Source organism: Protobothrops mucrosquamatus, unplaced genomic scaffold, assembly GCF_001527695.2.
Source record: "Protobothrops mucrosquamatus isolate PMUCROS unplaced genomic scaffold, P.Mucros_1.0 scaffold_244, whole genome shotgun sequence".
Lineage (NCBI taxonomy): Eukaryota > Metazoa > Chordata > Lepidosauria > Squamata > Viperidae > Protobothrops > Protobothrops mucrosquamatus.
In genome coordinates, this window is record NW_015386320.1 from 32998 (window position 1) to 56742 (window position 23745).

At 36.7% G+C, this 23745-nt stretch overlaps 2 protein-coding genes across 2 annotated transcripts; one reads left to right on the forward strand and one right to left on the reverse strand.

The window, feature by feature from the left end:
* Positions 1–1851: 1851 nt before the first annotated feature.
* Positions 1852–12131, reverse strand: LOC107301251 (vomeronasal type-2 receptor 26-like). The gene is made up of 7 exons (XM_015830504.1): positions 12121–12131; positions 10298–10462; positions 9255–9546; positions 8190–9050; positions 7294–7389; positions 4970–5096; positions 1852–2753 (listed from the first exon to the last, which is right to left on the reverse strand). The coding sequence occupies exons 1-7, from the start codon at positions 12129–12131 to the stop codon at positions 1852–1854; spliced, it is 2454 nt and encodes an 817-aa protein (XP_015685990.1).
* A 252-nt stretch (positions 12132–12383) lies between these two features.
* LOC114923753 (vomeronasal type-2 receptor 26-like) lies at positions 12384–23039 on the forward strand. The gene is made up of 7 exons (XM_029287096.1): positions 12384–12411; positions 14988–15159; positions 17946–18237; positions 18862–19719; positions 20951–21178; positions 21471–21597; positions 22138–23039. The coding sequence occupies exons 1-7, from the start codon at positions 12384–12386 to the stop codon at positions 23037–23039; spliced, it is 2607 nt and encodes an 868-aa protein (XP_029142929.1).
* The last annotated feature ends 706 nt before the right edge of the window (positions 23040–23745 follow it).

A 23745-nucleotide genomic window follows, 5' to 3' on the forward strand; every position in this document is an offset into this window, starting at 1 on the left:
GGGCCAGGGGAGCCCTCTTTTATGGGATTCCCCTGGCTTGTAATCACACAATTCCATTGGCTGGTAAGACCCTGTTGCTAGTTAGCCAACCAGCAACGGGCATGAAACTGTATGCAGATGGAGAAGGGCAATCACCCTTAATGGGTGATCAGGATATGCATAGGGGATTAAGGGGGGGGGAATACAAAGAACACAACACTTATCAATGTGAGAGCTGAAGCCATTGAAGAGTTGTTTTGGCGAACTGAAGTTTCTTCTCATAACAATTACTGGAAGATATATTGGACAATGTGACCTGAACTGTCAGAGAGGGGAGGGAAAGTTTCACTCTTTTAATTCTCTGCTTCCCACCATTTTCTCAGAGCTAGCTTCCTTTCTATCTTACCGGTTTGTTAATGCCTAATAAAGTTTACATTAGCAATCGCCATGTCTCTGGTATTTTGCTTTGTTGGGCTTCTTAGCTGGAACTTGACACTAGGGAGATTTCTCTATTATAGGTAGAATTGTAATCAAGAACTCTTCAAGTCTTCATCTATTGCTTGGACCTGTCAGTATTTAATTAACAAAAGACATCTTCCCCTGCAAAAGACTTTGTCTTTTTAGATCCCCACCAAAGCTTGGAGAGAAAATTCAATAGGTTTTCTCCTTAATTTGGTTACCAATTAAAAGTGTGAATTTGGGGAGTGTATTACTTCTTTGGATTCAAAATTTAGATTGCTTTAAAAATCACCAACCAGGATGAATGCATTAGAAACAAATCATTCGAATGGAATAGAATTTGAATGAACTAAAAATTCTGGCATGGTGGAATATAAGAAGTAATGATAAAACAACCTTTTAACTATTTTAGGGTACAAATTGCTATATTATCGAATAGTCTCATATCACGTGGTGTGATTCTATATGAAATTAAATGGACACCATCTTCTTTTATGTTATGGGGTCAACGATTCCTGATATGTATATTTTATCTGGAATAAATCCATGTAAAGGTTTCAACTCAGTTTGCATATAAAATAGAGGACCATTGGATTTGGTGAATTATGATTCAATTGTATATTAATAGAGGCTACTGAAACAAGAAATGAATGAAAGTGATGGAGAGGATGCAGTCCTGTGGACATGAAGGGGAGGAACTAAATGGAAATCACTCATGAAGTAAAGAGAGATTTCTTAATAGACCCACCTTTTGACTTAATTTCATATTTCATCTGGACTCAAAGCTCAAATTGCATATTTAGATGTGGTAACATCCTTTCAGTAATTATTCAGATGATGATAAATATTTTTGATCTGATTTATTTTTAAAATTAGCTTATAATAACTGGTGTTATAATAACTGGCTTTTAATAACTAATTACAACATAATCAATAAAATAAGAAAAATTCAGAACAAGAAAAGGAAAATGATATTCTTATCCATCTTTCTTGGTTATAGAAAATATATTAATTTACCTTACACAATGTATTGGACAATAAAGTTGACACCACTAGATTTTGATTCTGATTTATTTTATTTGTTATTTATTTATAACTTTTAAAAAGAAAACTGTCTCATGGAGAATAGGAGTTCACTTTCAATTTTCAAATGTTATATTTGTATTTATATTTACACATAGTAGTTCATTAAATGTAATCTGTCATCTCAAAGCTTATGGGGACACATATAAAAAAAATTCCTGGTTTACCTAAAGAAGCATTGGTCTTCCTCATTAATTTCTGTGAGACTTTCTTGGATGTTCTTGGGGGAAAAAAACCTAACTTTGATAGAAGTTCCCAAAAACCCAGATTTCAGAGCTACAAGTAAATCATAATGATAAACAGAAAAAAGAAAATAAAAATAAAAATATATTAAACATGTCTTCTTATCAGTTGTTCCCTGTTGTTTAAATCCGGCCTCAAAACAATAATGTAACACTTGGGGAAAAAGATGCAACTTAGGAGCCCAGCACTGGAGGACAAAATGGAGAAGATCTCCACAGCCACCATGGCTTTACCTCTGGTGCTCAGGTACGTTGGAACAAAGGACACCCATACACTGCAGAAAGCCAACATGCTGAAGGTGATGAACTTGGCTTCATTGAAACTGTCAGGCAGATTACGAGCCTGGAAAGCCACAAGGAAGCTGGCAAATGAAAGGAGAGCCATATAGCTCAGGACACAATAAAACATAAAGAAAGACCCTTCATTGCATTGTAAAACCATTTCTTCAGGGACTGAGTGCATGTCTAATTCTGGGAATGGGGGAGAGGTTGACAACCACACAATACAGATGCTTGTTTGGAATAGAGAGCAGAAAAGGACAATAGAAATAGCCAATCTTTTCCCCACCCATGTCCTTATCCAAGATCCTGGCTTGGTGGCCTTGAAAGCAAGAGAAACAAGAATGGTTTTTGCCAACACGCAAGAAATGGACAATGAGAAGGTGAAACCAAATGCAGACTGTCTGAGGAGACAGATGACTCTCCTAGGCTGTCCAATAAAGAGCAAAGAACAGAAGAAGCAAAGCAGAAGGGAGATGAGGAGAATGTAGGTGAGCTCCCGGTTGTTGGCTTTGACAATATGACTGTCTTTGTGCTTAATAAATATTCCCAACACCCATGTTGTAGTGAGGAAAAATAAAATAGCAACAGTAGCTAAACTGAGTCCTAAAGGTTCTTCATAAGACAAGAAGCTAATTGTTTTCATGATGCATCCATCTTTCTTATGGTTTGCATATTGATCATCAGGACATTGAAAGCAAGCAACAGTGTCTGAAAGGGAAAAAAATTATGTCAGCACAGATTCATAAGAATTATAATTGTTCATTTTCATTTTTATCCATACCCTGATATTTATATCTTTGGTACAAGATATATAAACTGCAGTAGGAAAATATATTTGAACATCTCCCTATGTATGCTTTGTGTGTTGTTGGAATTAAGTCAAGTATTACTTTAAAAGCATGGAAAAGTATAGCAAACCCCAGGAAAATCTCCACCATGTTTAACTTTATTTGTTTTCTTATGGTAAAGGACTGTTCCTATGAAAGTTCATGAACACCTGAAATGATTATTTTTACATTTAAAACCATATTGACTTCAAGATCACAGTTCAAAATATGGTATGTAAATGCATGTTTTCACCAAATTTCAAGTGAAGATGAAAGATAATATATCAAGGGAGAAATTCCAAAAATATCAATAGACATGTTTCAAGTGAAAACTGTATACGAAACATAATTTTCTGATGCTGCAAGAGAAGTATGTGTCTCCTTTTCTTTTAATATTTCTATTTTTACTTTCTTTGGTCTTTTAAAACTTCCTTTCTTGTGTTTTTATATGAGTGGAAATAATAATAGTTGATTTAAAATAAGGAATAATTTATTTTTCTTCTTCCTAAACTCTATAATCTGCATTATTGCTACAATAAATGCTTCATTAATTTGTCCAGTGTTCCAAGAAGTAATTATTTATGTCTATAAAGTTATTTCATTTTGGTATTTTGAGAGTGTTCTTATTTGGTTCGGCACATTGTATGTTCCTGGATTTCTCATCAATAGGAATCATTTTCATCAAAAACAATAGACATCAGTTCTGAATCCCACCTTCCTTCTTCTTCCTTCCTGCCTGCTTGCCTGCCTACCATTTCAGTCATTAGAATAGCAATAGCACTTAGACTTATATACTGCTTCACAGTGCTTTACAGCCCTCTCTAAGCAGGTTACAGAGTCAGCATTTTGCCCTCAACAATCTAGGTGCTCATTTTACTGACCTTGGAAGGATGGAAGGCTGAGTCAGCCTTGAGCTGGTTAGGATCAAATTCCTGGAAGTGAGCAGAGTCAGCCTGCAATACTGCATTCTAAGTATTGGGCCAGCATGGCTACATAATACACAGTATGTAGATATTGTAATTTTATAATTACTGTGTTTCTTATATTTTGTCTGTATTTTTTAAAAAGCAGGTCTGAAATAATCACATTTTTTTGCTCCCTGTATGTTCTCTTCATTGCAATTGAAGAGAGCATATAGGGCAGTGGTGGCGAACTTATGGCACGGGTGCCAGAGGCGGCACTCAGAGCCCTCTCTGTGGGCACGTGTGCCGTCGCCCCAGTCCTAGGCCTTCAGCTGGGTTTTATAAAACCTTTTCACTTTAGGCCTCCGCCGTGTGCAAAAAAAAAGAAAAGGTTCAACCAATCAGTCAATTTCAACTTCTCATGGTGAAAAAAAAATCTTGCAAAGTTGGAATTGATTGATTGAACTTTTTAGTCCCACCCAGTCTGCCCTTACCACTGCAGCCACGCCCACCCAATGGGCCACACTCACTTGGCACCCGACGATGCATAAGTGGGTTTTGGGTTGCAGTTTGGGCACTCGGTCTCTAAAAGGTTCGCCATCACTGATATAGGGCAAAAAACATCCTGCAGCTAAGAAGGTTCCACATACATTTACACTACTGAGGACACAGGTAAACCTCCAAATGGCTTCAATGACTCTCTATAAGAATGCAAATGACTATCTGTCTGCAAAGGAATATAAATCTTTCCATTCTCCACTATTCAGTCAGAACTGAAGAAGCTTCTTGGATGAGAAGCGAAACGACTTCAAAGAAAAACAAGGAAGTCCAGTTGTCTCCTGAAAAAGTACCTTTGGGACAACCATGACCTGGATGACTGGGAATCTCCATAGACATCTTCATTGTAATCATTTTTCAAATCACTATTAAGATGCTTGTTTGATTATAAAGCCTAAACCATTCCTGGACATTTTATTTAATTAATTAAAACATTGTTGTCATCGTTGTTACGTCATCATCATCATCACTTGAAAATTCCATGGTTAGAATCTATCATTTTTAATCTTATGAATTTAATTCCATTTCTCCATTTAATTTCTGAATAAAATCTCATGAATATACAACTGGAAAATTTAATTAGTGTTTAGCACAACCAACTGTACAGCAACAAAATCAGAGGATTTTGTTAACTTACCCATCTCTTTGGAAATTTTCCCCTCTGGACATGGAACACAATCATAACAGCAGAATTTCTTTCCTTCATTCTTCCTCTTTTGATAACCAGGGTGACAATACTCATTGCACAGAGAAAAGGGAAGCACCTAGTTATCAATATTAAAATATTGGCAGAACATTTATTGTTCTGAAGAAAAATAACTTCACAAAAGAAAGTGAATATATGTGTCCCAGAACAATGTTCCAGGATCCAATCTGGGTCGGTCACCAGGACCAAAAGTTTTATCTTCTGAGCTTTCAGAATAATAATAATAATAATAATAATAATAATAATAATAATAATAATAATAATAATAATAATAATAATAATAATAATAATAATAATAATAATAATAATGAAGTTAGAAGGGACCTTGGAGGTCATCTAGTCCAATCCCTGCTCTTCTGGGAACTTCTCTCTACCCTAGAGAGATGGGCTCCATCATAAGTCTAAAAGCTCAGAAGACAAAATCTCTGCTCCTGGTGACTGACCCAGATTGGATCCTGGAAAAATAATTTCTTACACTGAAAATGAAATGCTCTCTTGAAAAGAAAAGCCCCGTTTAAGGCTGTACCTGTAGTCCTCAACTTACAAGAGTTTGTTTTTGCAGCATCCCCATGGTCACTTGGTCAAAATTCAGTCACTTGACAACTGGCACATATATAGGACGAGAAGCAACGGATGGAAACTGATCAAGGAGAGAAGCAACTTAGAACTAAGGAGAAACTTCCTGACAGTTAGAACAATTAACCAATGCAACAACCTGCCTCCAGAAGTTGTGAAGGCTCCAACACTGGAAGTTTTTAAGAAGAGACTGGACAGCCATTTGTCCGAAATGGTGTAGGGTTCCTGCCTGAGCAGGGGGTTGGACTCGATGACCTGCAAGGTCCCTTCCAACTTTATTATTATTATTATTATTATTATTATTATTATTATTATTATTATTATTATTATTATTATTATTATTATTATTATTATTATTATTATTATTGATGGTTACAGTGTCCTGGGGCCATGTGATCCCATTTTTCGACGTTCTGACAAGCAAAGTCAAAGGGGAAGCAAGATTCACTTAACAATTACTGTGGCAAGAAAGGTTGTAAAATGGGGCAAATGTCTCGCTTAGCAACATAAATTTTGGGCTCTGTTGTGGTTATAAGTCAAGGACTAATTGTACAAAAGGCTCAAGAAATAAATTGAATTTGAGAATGTATTTCCAACACAAATTGCCCACCAATTTGAATTTGTGAGCACAGATTATCTGGATGTCCAGTTTTGTTTTTTCAATATGCTTCAACATGTGATATATTATTAATTCAAATCATCCATTTGATCAGAAGGATTGAGTCAATTAAATTTACTTGAAATCACACATTTGATGAAGCTTCACTCCAACTAATGGAATCTAGTCACTTAAATGAATGTTTTATTTGTTCATCTTCATGTTCATCTTATCTTATATCTTATATACAGTATATATAAATAAAAATGTAAATGTTCATTTGTTCAAAATCTTAAATCTCCGAATGTTCTTCACCGATTGCTTTGAAATTTTGACACAACATTGCATTCGAATACGCACGTGTTTTTATATACCTACTATTATATAGATGTCACACCTGTGACAGGTAAAAACATTTAACCTGTCTGAGCCACAGCAACGCGTGGCCAGGTACAGCTAGTTTCAACATATGATGGAAGTCTAATAAATATAGTGCATAATATCAGTTATTGTTAGCTTTTAATAAGTAAAGTATTGTTAGCTTTTAACAAGTAAAGTCCAAAGCATCTGAAGGCAGAACAAGAAGCACTGGATGGAAACTAATCAAGGAGAGAACCTTAAACACATATATGTTTTATTTTTTTCAAAGCACATTTTTAATGTTTTATCCAATTTTTCTGGTTTTGTACAATTTATTTTTTGAAGTCTGTATTTTAATTTCGTGATTAAAATTAAAAAAAAAATAGAAAAGGAGAGAACCAACCTACAAATAAGGAAAAAGTTACGGACAGTTTGAGCAATGAATCAGTGTAAAAGCTTATTTTCAGAAGTTATGGGTGCTCCATCACTGGAGATTTTTAAGAAGAGATTGGAGAACCATTTTTTTGAAATGGTATAAAGTCTCTGCTAGAGCAGTGGATTGGACTAGAAGACTTCCAAGGTCCCTTCCAACTCTGTTATATTGTTATGTCGTTTCTTAACCCTGTTAATCTTCATAAGTTGCCCAGAAGGATAAAAGTAAATATCCCAACCTAATGTACTCATCTGAGAATGGTCATACAAACTTTCCATGAAAAAATACCTGGTTAAATGATCTATGCCAAACAATCATATCTTCATTAATGACTAATTCTTTTCCACTCAGAGCATCTGGATCCACTTTTCCAACCTTTCGTCTCTGGAAAGTGGAATTGGGAAAGGTGACTATGTTGATGATATCAAATATACCTTCCATCTTCTTTTGATCATAAAAAACCACGGCCTCTCCAAGTGAATTATTGAATTTGATGCCTTTAAGAAATTGGTGGAGCTATATTGGGATTTTTTTTTTTAAAAAAAATAGAAAAATAAAGAATAGAAAGGTATGAGTAATTTAGTCCTAGTTTCAGAGTGTCCTTCAGGGAGACACTCTGAAAACATGGAAAGCCCATTGAGAACCTGTTTACTACCCTCTACATATGCAAGTAATAAGAAAGATCAGATATTTTGAACAATTGTTAAATGAGAGATAAAATGGATTCTAACCTCCCACATCTTCCTGATCCCAATTCTTCATATTGCATAGGAAGAAGTGTATGAAAAACTGGAAAAATAAGTTGCTCCCATCTTTTATTCAAGTTATTCTTAGAGATATAAGGCTGCTATGGACATAATAAGATTTGCTAAAACTGATGAATAGCTGGCTTGTTAAATAGGATTCCTCTATTATCCTCAATAATAGGTGATATGCCTAAAATGCTACAGGGGTTCAAAAACCAAGCCATGAATATTAATTCATTTAAACCATCTTTGCATCCTGAAGATGTTCAGGAATGAAATGGAAGTTATATCAAAGTGATGGAAATAAAAACATACACCTAAATATTACTGAACGACAGATGTCCATTTTAATAACTGCTTCTTCCTTGTTGGAATCACTTAGTCTAACTTTGTACTTTACCTTTATCTAGTAGAAAGTACTTGTAGCACAAAAATCACCTGCCATTGTTGCACACCTTCATATTCTGATAATTTATGCTTCACCAAATGCCTACGGTTATATTGAAGTAAGAAGAGCGCATGTAAACCTTGAGCCAATACATAGATAGCATTATAGATACTATAGCTGTGCCCAGTCAACTGTGCCTCAAAAAGAGCCCCAGGAATGTCCTCCAGCTTTTCCTCTCCAGTACAAGTGTCATCATCCAGAAGAGTCACAGGAGGAGATGGCAATGAACAATCAAATACTTGTTCCCAGAAAAGTGGGAAAAAGCCATCTTGTTGAATCCAAGGAGGTTTTATAAACTTCAGGAATTCCTTGAAACCAGGAATTTCTTTGGAGTGAATGGTAAAAAAGATGGCACCATCAAAGAACTGCCGATCCCATTTTCTTTGCATTCCTGTTAATATGTAATCCATCTGGGCAGTCATGATCCACACTTTTCCCAAAGAACTCTGCCCAAGTCCAGGATCAATCCAAAAAATGATACTTGTCACCCATATAATTGACAAAGATTCTCCACAGATGATAAAGGTACTGATCTTTTTAGTAGTTATTTGGTCATAAATAGTTTTCCCTTTCTCAAGCATCTCAAATAATTTATCCCAGTAAGTTAAAAAAGGAATTCTTTGTGTACAAGCAGAGCAGATTCCATGCTGGGAAAAGAGGGACTCCATGGTCTGCAGAAAATAATCTCCATGCCTATTATCAATAGCAAGAAGCCCAACCCATATCCACCCAAAATGTTGAAGCAGTAGGATAATCCCAATATATTGTGTGGACTCATTTGGGACCATGGAGTAATAGAAGGGAATCTCAGCACTATAAATATCCTGGGGGGTAAATGACCCATATGTAAGCTAAAAGAAAATAAACACATATTATAGTATCAGTATCAGCATCTATTTCTCTTTTGCTATTTGTGAAACTAATATTGGTCAACAGTTTTGGTCAGATTGTTGAGCTATGTGGGCATCATTCAGAGACAATCAATTTTTGATAGTCTTGGTTGAGAAAAAGAAAGAAGGAGAAAGAAAGGAGATCTCTCTTCCCAAAGATCCTACCTGTGGAATCTTGTAAAACTGTAAAAAGTCGGCAATATAGGAAGAAGTTTCAAAACTGAGGCCTCCAATGATCGAAATTAGATTTTTCCTGATGTCACATTTATAGTTGGGGACAAATCTCTCTGATCTGAAGAGCAGGTCCATGGTGGTCCGATATGTCATCATTGCATTGTAGTAGCTATCATGGATATGGAAGCCAAGAGTTATATTGTACAAGATTTTTGGATTCTCATTGATCTCCTTCACAGCAAAAGCCAAGGAAAGGACATGCTGGTAGAATTTTGTTAGCACTCTGAAAATAGGATAATTTATATGATCAAAGAGGGGTCAAAGTTTGAAAGAGGGGTTAAAGAAGCCATTTATGTCAATATTGAATAACCTTCTCTCAACAGAGGGGGAGGGATATGACATCATCTATCTCCAGTCTACAACACAGCCCTTTCAGCAGTTCCAAGAAGGCTCCACATCCATTTGCAGCACTCAGGTGACCCTGAGGACACAAATAAACGTCCAAGTGGCCTTAACGACTCTCTAAAAGAATGTAAATGACCATATGTCTGCAAGGAGTATAAATCCTTCCATTCCCCACTATCCAGTCAGAGCTACAGAAGCTTCTTGGATGAGAAGCAAAATGTTGTTAAAGAAAAAAGAAAGAAAGTCCAGTTGCCTCTTGAAAAATCACCTTTCAGACAACCATGACCTGGATGACTGAAAGTATTCATAGATATTACAAGGTAGAAACTTCCACATTTCTTGTAGGTGTATACACACTTAAATATGCATTTTTGCCTAAGTGTTCTCCTTTTGACATAGAGAAGGCTTCCTGATCTAGTGTTTCACATTTTCAAATTTTAGAATTTCAAAATATAGAATTTTGCTGCATCATAAACAAAAATAGCTTTATGGCATTCCATATTCTATAAAGCAGTATCTTTCACCAGAAAGGGTTCACATTAGGGAAGAAAATGTACTCTCCCCCCCCTCATTTATTATAATTACTCTACCTAGAGATGCCACAAATGTGAAAGATAAGAATTGCTTACTCTGGATTGCCAAAATATTCCTGAGAGGGATGCTGCTGAAATGAAAGTTCATTAAAATGGTAGTTAGCCATAGATACCATCCCACCAATGACAAGATCCCCTTTCTGGTACCATTCATTTGGAACAGGTATGGGTTCACCTGGATGACACGGCAGTGACTTCACTCTGAAGAGTGGAAATAGGAGAAGAAATAACATTTGGACAGCAAATGCTCTTCAAATATAGAAGTTCCACTACCAGCAGCTTCCAATATTAGTCTGCATTCACCAGCCTCAAAATTCCTGTTAAGAGCAAGGCTGAAGCCTAACTTTTAGCCCTAATTCTTATTGCATATACTGTAAGATCTGAATGGCATTGAGGAACTCTATCAATGCAACTTAATTTGGGGCAGTTGTCATCACAGGACTTGTGTATCATTTTCTTGTACTCCCCAGTCTCCATGGGACAGATCTTTCTTTACACATTTTTTTTTTCATTTCTCTAAAGTCTTATTCAAGTGTTTACAGATTTTATGAACAGAACAAATTATTATCTTTGGAATAATTCTAGTGGGGAGATAATTATGACTTCAGAATTTTCTCTTCCACTTTTGGACATATGCTTTTTTAAGGATACTGAATTTAATATGTCCTAATTTATTTTCTCTGCATGTGGCATAACAAGTGGAAAAGTTCAGAGGTGTGCTTCAATTCATCTCAAAGCCACCCTTTGACTATTAAAACTTGGATGATTTTCTACCTTGGGAAAGTAAGAAAGAAGGGAGGAAAAACTAACCAATTAATAGAAAAGTTGGGTAAAAGCCAGGATTTAAACTTTGCATTAATTAATAAATGAAAATGTTGTTTGTTTGATTGATTGCTTTTTCACAATGATATGGCTGGCCATGAAACAAAAAGAGATTCTGAATGGCATTCAGCAAACAACAAAAAAACAATAACTATATAAAAATAATCATTCCGAAAATATAAAGTCATCATTAAAAATTAAAAAACCCACTAATGCATTTAAATATATAAGACACATGGGGAGGGTAAAATATTAACTATAGTGGAGACTTCTAAAAACATATCTGGTTCCTTGGGACTCCTCAGTGTTCATGACATAGCCAGGTTTTGAGGGATGGAGTCAACCTGTCTTCAGGGAGGAGAATGTTCCATAGGGCAGGTACCATATCAGAGAAGACCTGCCTTCTTGGGCCCACAAAATGCAGGTCCTTGGCAGATGGTATTCATAACATGCCTTCTTTGCTAGAACTAATGGACTTGTTGAAATCATTGGGGAGAGTTGATCCTTTAGATAATGGGACTCTGTGTCATATAGGGATTCAAAGGTCAAAAACACTTGGACCTGGACTTGGACCTGGAATTGAATTGGACTTGGAAAGCAAACTAATAGCCAACACAGCTTGTGGGGCACAGATATAACATGTATATTTTTCAAGGGCAAACCCAGGTACAGTGCATTACAACAGTCCATCTGGAATTAATTAGGGCCTGAGTGTCTATGAGCACAGCCTGCTGCTTTAGGAAAGGATGCAACTGGCATACCACACAAAACTGTGCAAAGACTCTCCTAGCCATGGTTACCATCTGTTCTCTGAGCAGGACCCCCAGATTGCACACCAGGTCTGTCAGAGGCAGTGCCACCAGTCTAACACCACAATTTTATAGTCCTTGAACCAATAGTTCTTAAAATGCAACACCACTCAGTCTTGCCACAGTTGAGCCGAATCCAGTTGTCCCCCAACCAGACCCCCACAGTCTCTAGGCACTGGGCTAAGATGTACATGGGATCACTTAATTTGCCAGTGGCAATGATGTTACCTCCACTCCATGGTAAAAGTTGAGCTCATCCATGGGCCTCATGTAGAGGCTGAATAAGAAAAGGGAGAGCATCAAAACATAAGACACTCTGTGTAGTAAGGACCAACTGCAGGATCTCTTCTCCCCTGTCACCACCAACTATAACTCGGCCCTGAAGAAAGGAGGAAAAACAGCACAATACCATGCTACTCACCCTCAATCCTCTGAGATGAATTACACCATGATCAATGGTATCCAGACACTAAGAGGTCAAATAGGGCAATATGGATATACAACCCACATTTGACACAGGTCAGAGATAGTACAGCCAATACCATTTCTGTCCCATACTTGGGCCTGAATTCTGAGTGAAAAGAATCCAGATAATCTCCTTCAACCAAGGCCTTCTGAACCAGTTGTGCAACCAAACCTTAAAGGTCTTTCTCTTTCAAAGAAGAAAGACAGCCTATGACAGTATTTACATTACTAACTTCCATTCAGAATCCATTTTTACATGCATTTTCCTATGAGAAAAGGTTTTTTTTTGTATAAATTTTATTAGTTTTTATAGGGTTAGGAATGAGGTAGGATTGGTATTGGTATTGGTATTTGGGTTAGGGTTAGGATTAGGGTTGGGGTTAGGGTTTTTCCAAATAACATTCTCAATATTTAGCAAATAGCATAATGTCTGGGCTCATGTATTTAACAAGACATAAAGATAACAGTTAATTATCGTAAACAATATGTTAATTAATCGCTCAATAGTCTTCTTCTTACTAATATATATTCAAAATTACATATCACATTCCTTTATCTCTAACTCATGTTTCTAGCCATTGATAGAAATTATCCCATGTTCTAAAATACACTGAGTCTTCTTTCTCTTTTATCTTTAAAGTCAATCTGTCCATTTCTGCACACTCTAAAATTTTCTTAATTAATACTTCTTCCGTTGGTAAATTTTCATTTTTCCAATCTTGGGCAAATACAATTCTTGCTGCAGTTAGTATGTGTAGAATTAAATATATACAATCTTTCTCATAATTTGCTCCTATTATTCCTAACAAAAATAATTCTGGCTTAAAGTCTATTTGTTTTTAGTCATTTTCTCCAACCATAAATGTACTTTTATCCAAAATCTTTTTGCTTTTGGGCATGTCCACCAGATATGATAGTAAGTGCCTGGTCTTTGTTTGCATTTCCAACACTTGTCTGAAGTATTTTTAAACATTTTTGCTAATCTCACTGGTGTCATATGCCATCTGTAAAACATTTTATATAAGTTTTCTTTATATGCCACTGCTTTAGTTAATTTAACATTTCTTTCCCATAACTTTTGCCAGTCTTCTAATTCTATATTATATCCAAAGTTCTTTGCCCATGTTATCATCTTTTCTTTAACTTGTTCTTCCTCCATCTTTAAGGTTAACAGAAATTTATAGAATTTCTTAATCAACTTTTCATCTGTTTTTAACAGTATCTGATCAAATTTTGTCTGTTCCTTATAGAATCCCATTGTTTTAACATCTTTTTCATATCTCGTTTGAATTTGCCAATATGGCCACCATGATAGATCAATACGTTGTTCTTGTAAATCTTGTCTGTCTTTCAATTTTCCTTCATTGTCCAAAATATCTTTATAAGTCACAACTTTATCGTAATTAATTAAATTTGGGTAAGCAAAGGCTTCCATTGTTGAAAGCCGTCCAGGTATCTTAATAAAAAAATTTGCTTTTATTTTTTCCCATTCTGAAAGAAGTGGATTTCTTATAAAGTGGTTTAGAAAGTATCTATGTGTTTTATTCTTCCCATACCACATAAAGGCATGCCAACCAATTTGTAGGTCATGCCCCTCTAGGTATAATTGTCTTCTGTCTCTAAGCATTATCCATTCTTTAAGCCATGTTAAAATAGTTGCTTGGTAGTATAACATCTAGTCCGGCAGTCCAAATCCTCCACTTTCTTTTGGTTCTTGTAGTATTTTCAGTCTAATTCTAGCTTTTTTTCCTTGCCAGATAAATTTCAGTATTGTTGTATTCAGTTCATCAAAAAAGGCGAGGGCCATTTGCTGGCCATTTCTAGGCGATGTTGCATTTTCTCATTCCTCACAAAGGGTGACACCTCCACAGTATGCACCCAGGGGGTGGGGCCGATGCGGCAGGGGCTGGTTCCTCGCTGTTTCCAGACGGCCTTGTGGAGCTAAGACTGAATGTGTTTCAGCATAGATGGCCACCACAAAATTGTACATTGGCTCCTGGCCGGCCTGGGCCAGGGCCAAGGCAGTGGGGGCCATTCCTTCACTGTTTCCACAATGGCTTCGCAGGCCACATGAAACCACTTTGCAGCCCGCATCCGGCCCCCGGGCCTTGTGTTTGACATGTCTCAAATTGACAATTAAGAATTATAAGTTCTTTTTGTTTTTCATTTGTTACGGCCAGTTATGGAAAAAACATTTAATAGATAACTCTTCCTGGAATTGGTTCAAATTACTATAATGTGTTTATTTGTTCAAAGCTCCAGAGATTTTCCAGAAAGCGGTGAAAAATACAAAGCAAGGTTGAAAGAGGTTATAAACTAATCCCAGTTCCATGGAGAACTTGGGGTGGTGGGAAGTGTCAAACAGGGCTATTGGGTTCATTTCTTCCAGCATCTGATCTTTCTTTGATCAGACCAATTTTAGATCTGAGTTGTAGAAATCTCAGTCATTACTCAAGCACATGTCTGTATCTCCATTAAAGTTACAGGTTTAGATTGATGTTTTTTTCTTAGGAGGTGTGTTGAGAAATCTGGTATGCTAAGTCAGATCCATTGGTGTGGGTTGATATGTTGGAGACCTATTTTAGAAGATTTTTTGGCTGCTGATGTGTTATTCATTCTGATGCTCCCAGTGATCAAAGCGAATGCATTCAAGTGCCTGGAGGTTGATCCTATTCCTATTCTACATGAATGGTACCAACCAGGTGATCTCCTCATTGGAGGGATGGCTTCACAGCATCTCTATGCCTCCAGTGAACATACCTTTTATGAACATCCATCTCAGAATCTATACGGACTTTCAGAGTAAGCAAATACTACACTCTTCTTCACCTAATGATCCCTTGTTTCTTTACAGATTTTCTATATGTTGACACCTATTCTTTTGAGTTAAACGTTGCTCAAAGAAAGCAGATGAAAACTTGATCTGTCATGTAACCTGTTGAGTTTTCAGAGAATCTGAAAACTTATTTAGCTGTAAGCTAAATAAGACTTTGTGCTCTCAATAAAATACTTCATTTTGTTTTTAGGAAGATGACATGAGAGGCTGAACATGAATTGTTAGATTAGAAATCTCTAAGACACAGGGATTTAATAAAATGGAAAAAAAAATATTTAAAAAGATATTGTTAGTCTATTAAGTAAAGCAAGAATAGAATTTATTGATTTGTTATTTTGGGGGAAAGAAGAGCATACCAACATCCAACTTTAAACAAAGTTTATTTGAAAGACAGAATTAAAAAAATTATCTATAGTGCTCTAGTCTATATAACTGAAAATATTGTAGCTGAAGAAATTTAGAAATACCTATCTGAAATTGGAAATGTTTATCTCAAATTATAAGACAGTGTTTGAAGTAATGAAAAAAAAAGACACTGGCAAAAATGAGGATTCTTCCTTCTCAACTAAGTCACTCACTGCAGAATTAGTTTCTCAAAGATTCTGAGGAATTCCGCACTATGTCCTAAGCTGTTGGTCTCTTTTGCAGTTTCTAGTTCTTTCTTAAGTCAATTTCTGAAATTCCAGTCTGGACTGCAGTGGGTGGGCATTGAGGCCAGGATGATTTGAGTCTAGACTATTGTTACTGTAGGACCTGATTATTCTCCAGGGTCTTGCCTTTTTTTATCTGTGCAGGGAAGGTCAATCTGTTGAGTGCTTCTGAATGGACTTGTCTACCGGCATCAGCCTCTGCCTTTTCCTTTTCAGATTTGCTCCTTCCTCCTAGTCTTTGCTTTGCTGCCAGGTGTCTTAATTAACAGATAATAGTAGTAATAATAATAGTAATAGTAATAGTAATAATAATAATAATAATAATAATAATAATAATAATAATAATAGTAGTAGTAGTAGTAGTAGTAGTAGTAGTAGTAAAGTTGGAAGGGACCTTGGAGGTCATCTAGTGCAACCCCCTGCTCAGGCAGGAAACCCTATACCATTTTGGACAAATGGCTGTCCAGTCTCTTCTTAAAAACTTCCAGTGTTGGAGCATTCACCGCTTCTGGAGGCAGATTGTTCCATTGGTTAATTGTTCTAACTGTCAGGAAGTTTCTCCTTAGTTCTAGGTTGCTTCTCTCTTTGGTTAGCTTCCACCCGTTGCTCCTTGTCCTGCCTTCAGGCGCTTTGGAGAATAGCCTGACTCCCTCTTCTTTGGGGCAGCCCCTGAGATATTGGAACACTGCTATCATGTCCCCCCTCGTCCTTCTCTTCAATAAACTAGACATACCCAATTCCAGCAGCCTTTCCTTATATGCTTTAGCCTCCAGTCCCCTAATCATCTTTGTTGCTCTTCTCTGTACTCTTTCTAGAGTCTCAACATCTTTTTTACATCGCGGTGACCAAAACTGGATGCAGTATTCCAAGTGTGGCCTTACCAAGGCATTGTAAATTGGTATTAACACTTCACGTGATCTTGATTCTATCCCTCGGTTAATGCAGCCTAACACTGTGTTGGCCTTTTTGGCAGCTGCAGCACACTGCTGGCTCATATTTAGGTGATTGTCCACTAGGACTCCGAGGTCCCTCTCACAGTTACTGCTATTGAGCAAGGTACCCCCTATACTATATCTGTGCATTTGGTTTTTCTTGCCTAAATGTAGAACCTTGCTTTTTTCACCATTGAATTTCATTTTGTTAGATAGCGCCCAGTGTTCAAGTCTGTCCAGATCCTCCTGTATCTTAAGCCTGTCTTCTGGAGTGTTGGCTATTCCTGCCAGCTTAGTGTCGTCTGCAATGTATTAGCTTTTTTTGGTATTAGCTGATGTACTAGCTTTTTTCCCCACAGTATCATCACCACCACCCCTACCCCTTATGGCACTATCCTATAGTAATCAAAGCAATAGGGAACAGTTTGTTCCATTTTTCCTATATTCTTCTGTAGGTCCATGGAAATTAGCTAGAAAAGAAAAATGAATAGTTAACCTTCAATGAATCAGAATAGAGCTGGAAGGGACCTTGGAGGTTCTCTAGTCCAACTCCCTGCTCAAGCAAGAAACTCTATACCATTTCAGACAGGTGGCTGCCCAGTTTTTTCTTAAAAACCTCCAGTGATGAAGCACCTACAATTTCTGAAGGCAAGCTGTTCCAATGGTTAATTGTTCTCACTGTTACGAAGTTTCTCTTTAATTCCAGGTTGCTTCTGTCCGTGATTAGTTTCCATCCATTGTTTCTTTTCTCACTTTCTGGTGCTTTGGAAAATAAGTTGACCCCCTCTTTGTGGCAGCCCCTCAAATATTATATTACTGCTATTATGTCTCCCCTAGTTTTTTTCTCTATACTGGCCATTCCCAATTCCTTTGACCGTTCTTCATAAAGGAGTAGTAAGGAAAAAAGTGGAATACATTTAGAATATATCTACAGACAAACAGTTCAGTTCTTGCCATTGAAAGGAGCAACATTCTGTGAATGAAATGGGTAATAAAATGATCCTTTCTAAATACTATATTGACTGTAGCCAAAAGTGTTTAATAGATTAGAAACATCAGCACTATATTTTAAAAATCTAATTCCAATCTCAGACAGAAACAACTATTTTTTTCAATACTATTCTATGCTTTGTATAATTGTTTTCTGGTTTTTTTCCTCTCTGTTTGCAGTCTCATTACAAAATTCTACCAGCATGTCCTTTCCTTGGCCTTTGCTGTGAAGGAGATCAATGAGAATCCACATATCCTACCTAATGTTACTTTTGGGTTCCACATGTATGACAGCTACAATAATCCAAAGCTGACTTATCGGACAACCCTGGACGTGGTCTTCAAATCACATACATTTGTCCCCAACTATGAATGTGGCACCAGGAAAAAACTCATGGCCATCATTGGAGGACTTGGGTCAGATACTTCATCCCATATAGTAGAAATGATAGATTTTTACAAAATTCCACAGGTGGGTTCACAGTTGAGGGGATTTACCCTGTTCTTCTTAATTGATTAAAAGATTAATCAGTTGATTAAGGATACCCAAGAGCATCCTTTGTTGTTAATTCTCATAAATCTCACCTAAGATTTAAGTGATGCAAAATCAAAATTAGAGTCCATGGTTTATGAATAACAGAATAATAGAGTTAGAAGGGACCTTGGACCCCTGCTCAAACAGGAGTCCCTATACCATTTCTGACAATTGGTTGTCCAGTTTCTTCTGAAAAGCCTCCAGAGATGGAACACCAAAACTTCTGGAAGTTCACAAGCCATTCCAATGGTTGATTGTTCTGTCAGAAAATTTCTCCTTAGTTTTAGATTGCTTCTCTCCTTTATGAGTTTCTATCCATTGCTTCTTGTCCTGCCTTCTGGTGCTTTGGAGAACAGGTTGACCCTTTGTTGTGTTTCCTGCTAGTTTGGATGAAATACTGTTTTTTCCAAAAATGTTTCTATATTTTCAGGAAAAAAATCAAAAAAATTTGGATAAAGAGTAAATTATAATATGTCCATTCAATTTTTGAAGTGATCCATAAACATGCATAAGCAAAATGAAAACCTTTCCTTAACTCCATGGCTTGGTGTTTTCTTTTAGCTCACATATGGATCATTTCCTATGGGAAAAATTGATAAATCATCTTCACTTTACTTTATGGCTCCAAATGAAGTTCCTCAATATTTCGGGATTGTCCAATTGCTTCAACGTTTTGGATGGAAATGGATTGGGCTTTTTGCTTCAGACACTGAGAGTGGAGAACATTTTTTGCAGAAATTGGAGCCCTTGTTTTTCCAGCAGGGAATTTGCTTAGCTTTCATACAAAGATTTCCAAAACTATTGCGTTTGGATGACTTAGGTAAATTCAGTGATATAATGTTTCATTTTTATACACATTTCACAGATGTTAAAACAAATACATACATCATCTATGGAGAAACTTTGACATTAGCCTGGCTGACAGCTCTCAAATCTGTATGGGATGCTGCAAATCGGGGAAATGTATCTTTAAGCAAGGTGTGGGTCACCACCAGCCAAATTGATTTCACACTAACAGGAACCCAAAGGGAATGGAATCTCCAGTTTTATGATGGGGCCATTGCCTTCCAAATCCATTCAATTGAAAATCTGGAATTTGAGGAATTTCTTCGGTCCATAAAACCCTATTCAAGGCAAAGAGATGGATTTCGAAACCATTTTTGGGAGCAAGCATTTGACTGTTTCTTTCCTAATTCAAGATTGTCATCCTTGGGCAGTCAAGAATGCACTGGTGAAGAAAGACTGGGAAACCTTCCTGAATCTCTGTTTCAATTACAGATGTCTGGCCACAGCTACAGTATCTATAATGGGGTTTATGCTGTGGCTCATTCTTTGCATAGCATGCTATCAAAGAGATCTATTCTCAGAAAAATCTTGGCAGATAAAGTGGCTGAATCTCCAGAATTACAGCCTTTTAAGGTAAGGTTTCTCCAACAAACATATTTTCCTTTCAATGAAGAATTTAGTACAAAATAAGTAAGCTCACAAAATGAGCTAAACCTTGATTCCAGGCACAATCTATTGTTCAAATAACTATAGTTAAAATGACCTTTTCTGCCCCAATTAGATTGCATTTAGTTTTCTTCACAAGGCAGATTGCATCACACAATTCTGTGTATGTTATTCACTGACAATATTTTGTGGGTTGACATCTAATTCTATTGAGCAAAGTCAAAATTCTTTACAACATGTACTCTTTGTTTTGTATTCACACTTTATCCTGTGAAACTGCATAAAGAATTTTGGAAATAAAACACAGAAACATAGAATAACAGAGTTTGAGGGGACCTTGGAGGTTCTCTAGATGAACCCCTGCTTGACCAAGAGACCCTATACCATTTCAGACAAATAGCTGTCTAATCTCTTCTGTAGGTCCATGAAAATTAGCTAGAAAAGAATAATGAATAATTAAACTTCAATGAATCAGAATACAGTGGGAAGGAACCTTAGAGGTCTTCTAGTCCAACTCCCTGCTCAGGCAGGAGACCCTATACAATTCCAGACAGATGGCTGTCCAGTTTTTTCTTAAAAACTTTCAGTGATGAAGCACCTACAATTTCGGAAGGCAAGCTGTTTCAATGGTTAATTGTCCTCACTGTTAGGAAGTTTCTCCTTAATTCCAGGTTGCTTTTCTCCTTGATCAGTTTCCATCCATTATTTCTTGTCTTGCTTTCTGGTGCTTTGGAAAATAGGTTGACTCCCTCATCCTTGTGGTAGTCCCTTAAATATTGGAACATTGCTATCATCTCTCCTCTAGTCCTTCTTTTTACTAGAGTAGACATACCCTTTTTCTGAAATCGTTCTTCATAGGTTTTACCTCTAGCCTCGTAATCATCCTTGTTGCTTTTCTCTGCACTCTTTGCAGTGTCTCAACGTCTTTTTTTTCCAGTTTTTTATTTTTTAAACTAACAAAACAAAACATAACACACATACACACACACAGTGTATACTCCTCCCTTTTTTAACAGCAATTTCATAACGGTAATCTTCTATTATTTACATTTTCCCCCTTATTCTTTTTAATATCATGGTAAGCAAAATTGGATGCAGTATTCCAAGTGGAATGTCTAATGTTAAAACAGGGAATGTCTAAAGTTGATTTATTTCATTATTGTTCTTTCAACTTCATTGCTTTCTTCTTTTCAAGTAGCTCCACCCATTTCTTCAAGGCATTTCTTTTAACAACTCAGCAGGAGAGAAGGTGTCCTTTAATGAGAAAAGAGAAGTTGCAGGAGGATTTGACATAAACAACATGATCGTTTTTCCAAACAAGTCCATCCGGAGTGTGAAAGTGGGAAAGCTAGATTGCGATGCATCTTATGGAAATGAATTGATCATTAATGAACATCAGATTGAATGGCACAGAGGTTTCAATCAGGTAGGGACCTACATATATGTTGTATGCTTATAGTTTTACAGATTCCTTAAATGAAAATGTTAAAATGCTTCCAACTGTTCCATGCTGGTCATGATTTTCTTTATAACTAACTAACTAACTAACTAACTAACTAACTAACTAACTAACTAACTAACTAACTAACTAACTAACTAACTAACTAACTAACTAACTAACTAACTAACTAACTAACTAACTAACTCTGTTTTCAGCTGGTGAAAAAGCTTAACAACCTGGCAACTATTTCTCCATTTTTTAAAAATTTTATGATCAGGTTCTTCCAGTTTCTCTATGTAATGAATACTGTCAGCCTGGATATTGGAAGAGAAAATCTGAAGAGAAAACCTTCTGCTGCTATGATTGTGTTTTATGTCCTCAGGGGAAGATTTCAACCAAGATAGGTCAGTTTTGAAGTCTTACAAATTATGAGAACATTGGACTGCAAATAAATTGTTTCCTTAAAAGTTATAATTTCTAATGATTATTGATGTCAAGTGCTGGGGAAATCAGGGGATTCAGGCAGTTCAAATGAGTATAAAGATTTATTGCAAGTTTAAGTTCTCTACAAGAATCTGACCAAGTATCGATTAAGGGACAAGAAGCAATAGATGGAAACTAGTCAAGCAGAGAAGCAACCAAGAACTAAGGAGAATTTTTCTAACAGTGAGAACAATTAACTAGTGGAACAACTTACCTCCAGAAGAGGTAAGAAGAGATTAGACAGCCATTTATCTGAAATGGCATAGGTTCTCCTGCTTGAGCAGTGTGTTGGACTAGAAGACCTCCAAGTTCCCTTCCAACTCTGTTATTTTGTTAATATAGGTATACAAACAACTAATGACAGACTCAGTATCAATCTTCAAACAATAGCATAAAACATTCATTAAAATGTGATAAATAGGACATCAATAAGTTTCCATCTGATTTTTTTTTTAATCCAGACACAGAAGATTGTTTCAAATGTCCTGAAGATCAGTATCCAAGCATGAAGCAAGATCAATGCCTTAACAAAACAACAAGTTTCCTATCCTTTGAAGAACCTTTAGGAATGAGTCTGGCTTCAGCTGCTGTTTTCTTTTCCCTCATGACAACCAGTGTGCTTGGAATTTTCCTTAAGCGTAGAGATACCCCTATTGTCAAGGCCAACAATCGGGATCTCACTTACACACTCTTGATTGCACTTCTGCTCTGCTTTCTCTCTTCCTTGTTATTCCTTGGTGAGCCAGGGAAAGTAACCTGCCTTCTCCGGCAACCAGCATTTGGCATTATCTTCTCACTTGCTGTTTCTTGTGTGTTAGCTAAAACTATTACTGTAGTTGTAGCTTTCATGGCTACTAAACCAGGTTCTTCAATAAGAAAATGGGTGGGAAAAAGATTGGCTCTTTCCATTGTCCTTTCTTGTTCTTTTCTTCAAGCAGGTCTTTGCATTCTGTGGCTGGCAACAACTCCTCCATACTCTGAGTTAAACATGCACTTTCTTTTGGAAACCATGATTTTGCAATGCAATGAAGGTTCTATCTTCATGTTTTATTGTGTCCTTGGCTACCTGGGCTTCTTGGCTATTGCCAGCTTCATTGTGGCTTTCCTTGCCCGTAATTTACCTGACAGTTTTAATGAAGCCAAGTTCATAACCTTTAGTATGTTGGCCTTCTGCAGTGTGTGGATCTCCTTTGTTCCAACCTATCTGAGCACCAAAGGAAAAGCCATGGTGGCTGTGGAGATCTTTTCCATCTTGTCCTCCAGTGCTGGGTTATTGGGATGTATCTTTTTCCCAAAATGCTTCATCATTGTGTTGAGGCCAGAACTAAATAGCAGGCACCAACTAATCAAACGAAGCAATTAAATTATGTTTACATTATTTTTATGAATAAAAAGGGAAGGATGTTAGACAGAAAAAATAAAGACTGCCATTTCCAATGTTCCTTCCAACAATTAGATTTGTTCTCAGTTACTGAAGAAGTGATTTAACAATATAGAATAGAACAGAACAGAACAGAACAGAATAGAATAACTTTATTGTCACTTTAAATGTACACTAATCGGCATACATTAAAATAAAATTTCATTGCATACAGCTCTCAAAGGGTCACCACCTTCAATATACACTAGATAACTATGACAAAAAAATGTATCTACCCACATATCCACATATATTCTATGACACAGAGAAACAACACAGTCTAGTTCAGTTGTATACATGTACTGTACATGGTGAGAAAAATGAATCATGTGAGTTTATAAGACTGATAGCATAGGGAACAAAACTGTTACAGAATCTAGTAGTCCTGCTATAAATACTTTGAAATCTCCTCCCAGAGGGGAACAACAGAAACAGACCCTGAAGTGGGTGTATGGGGTCTCTAACAATGTTCCGAGCTCTAAGTACATATAAGCAGAGCATTTTTTCTCATAGAACGCCCAGAACGGAGTTCAGGCACCTTTTTTGGGTGGAACCTTGTAGGGTAGGCAAGGCGGGTTGTATGACGTGTGTGAGTTCCGGCACCTTTTTTTTTTTTTTTTTTTTTTTTAGAAAAAGCACTGCATAAGTG

Coding starts and splice junctions, on each gene's coding strand:
- LOC107301251 (XM_015830504.1), bottom strand. Junction 9,051..9,254: donor AGTTTTACAAGATTCCACAG/GTAGGATCTTTG, acceptor ATTTTCTTTTAG/CTTACATATGGGTCATTTAC. Junction 7,390..8,189: donor AAGGTGTGCAACAATGGCAG/GTGATTTTTGTG, acceptor TCCACTTTCCAG/AGACGAAAGGTTGGAAAAGT.
- LOC114923753 (XM_029287096.1), top strand. CDS start 12,384: ATGGATATACAACCCACATTTGACACAG. Junction 12,412..14,987: donor ACAACCCACATTTGACACAG/GTCAGAGATAGT, acceptor TGATGCTCCCAG/TGATCAAAGCGAATGCATTC. Junction 21,179..21,470: donor GGCACAGAGGTTTCAATCAG/GTAGGGACCTAC, acceptor TTTTATGATCAG/GTTCTTCCAGTTTCTCTATG.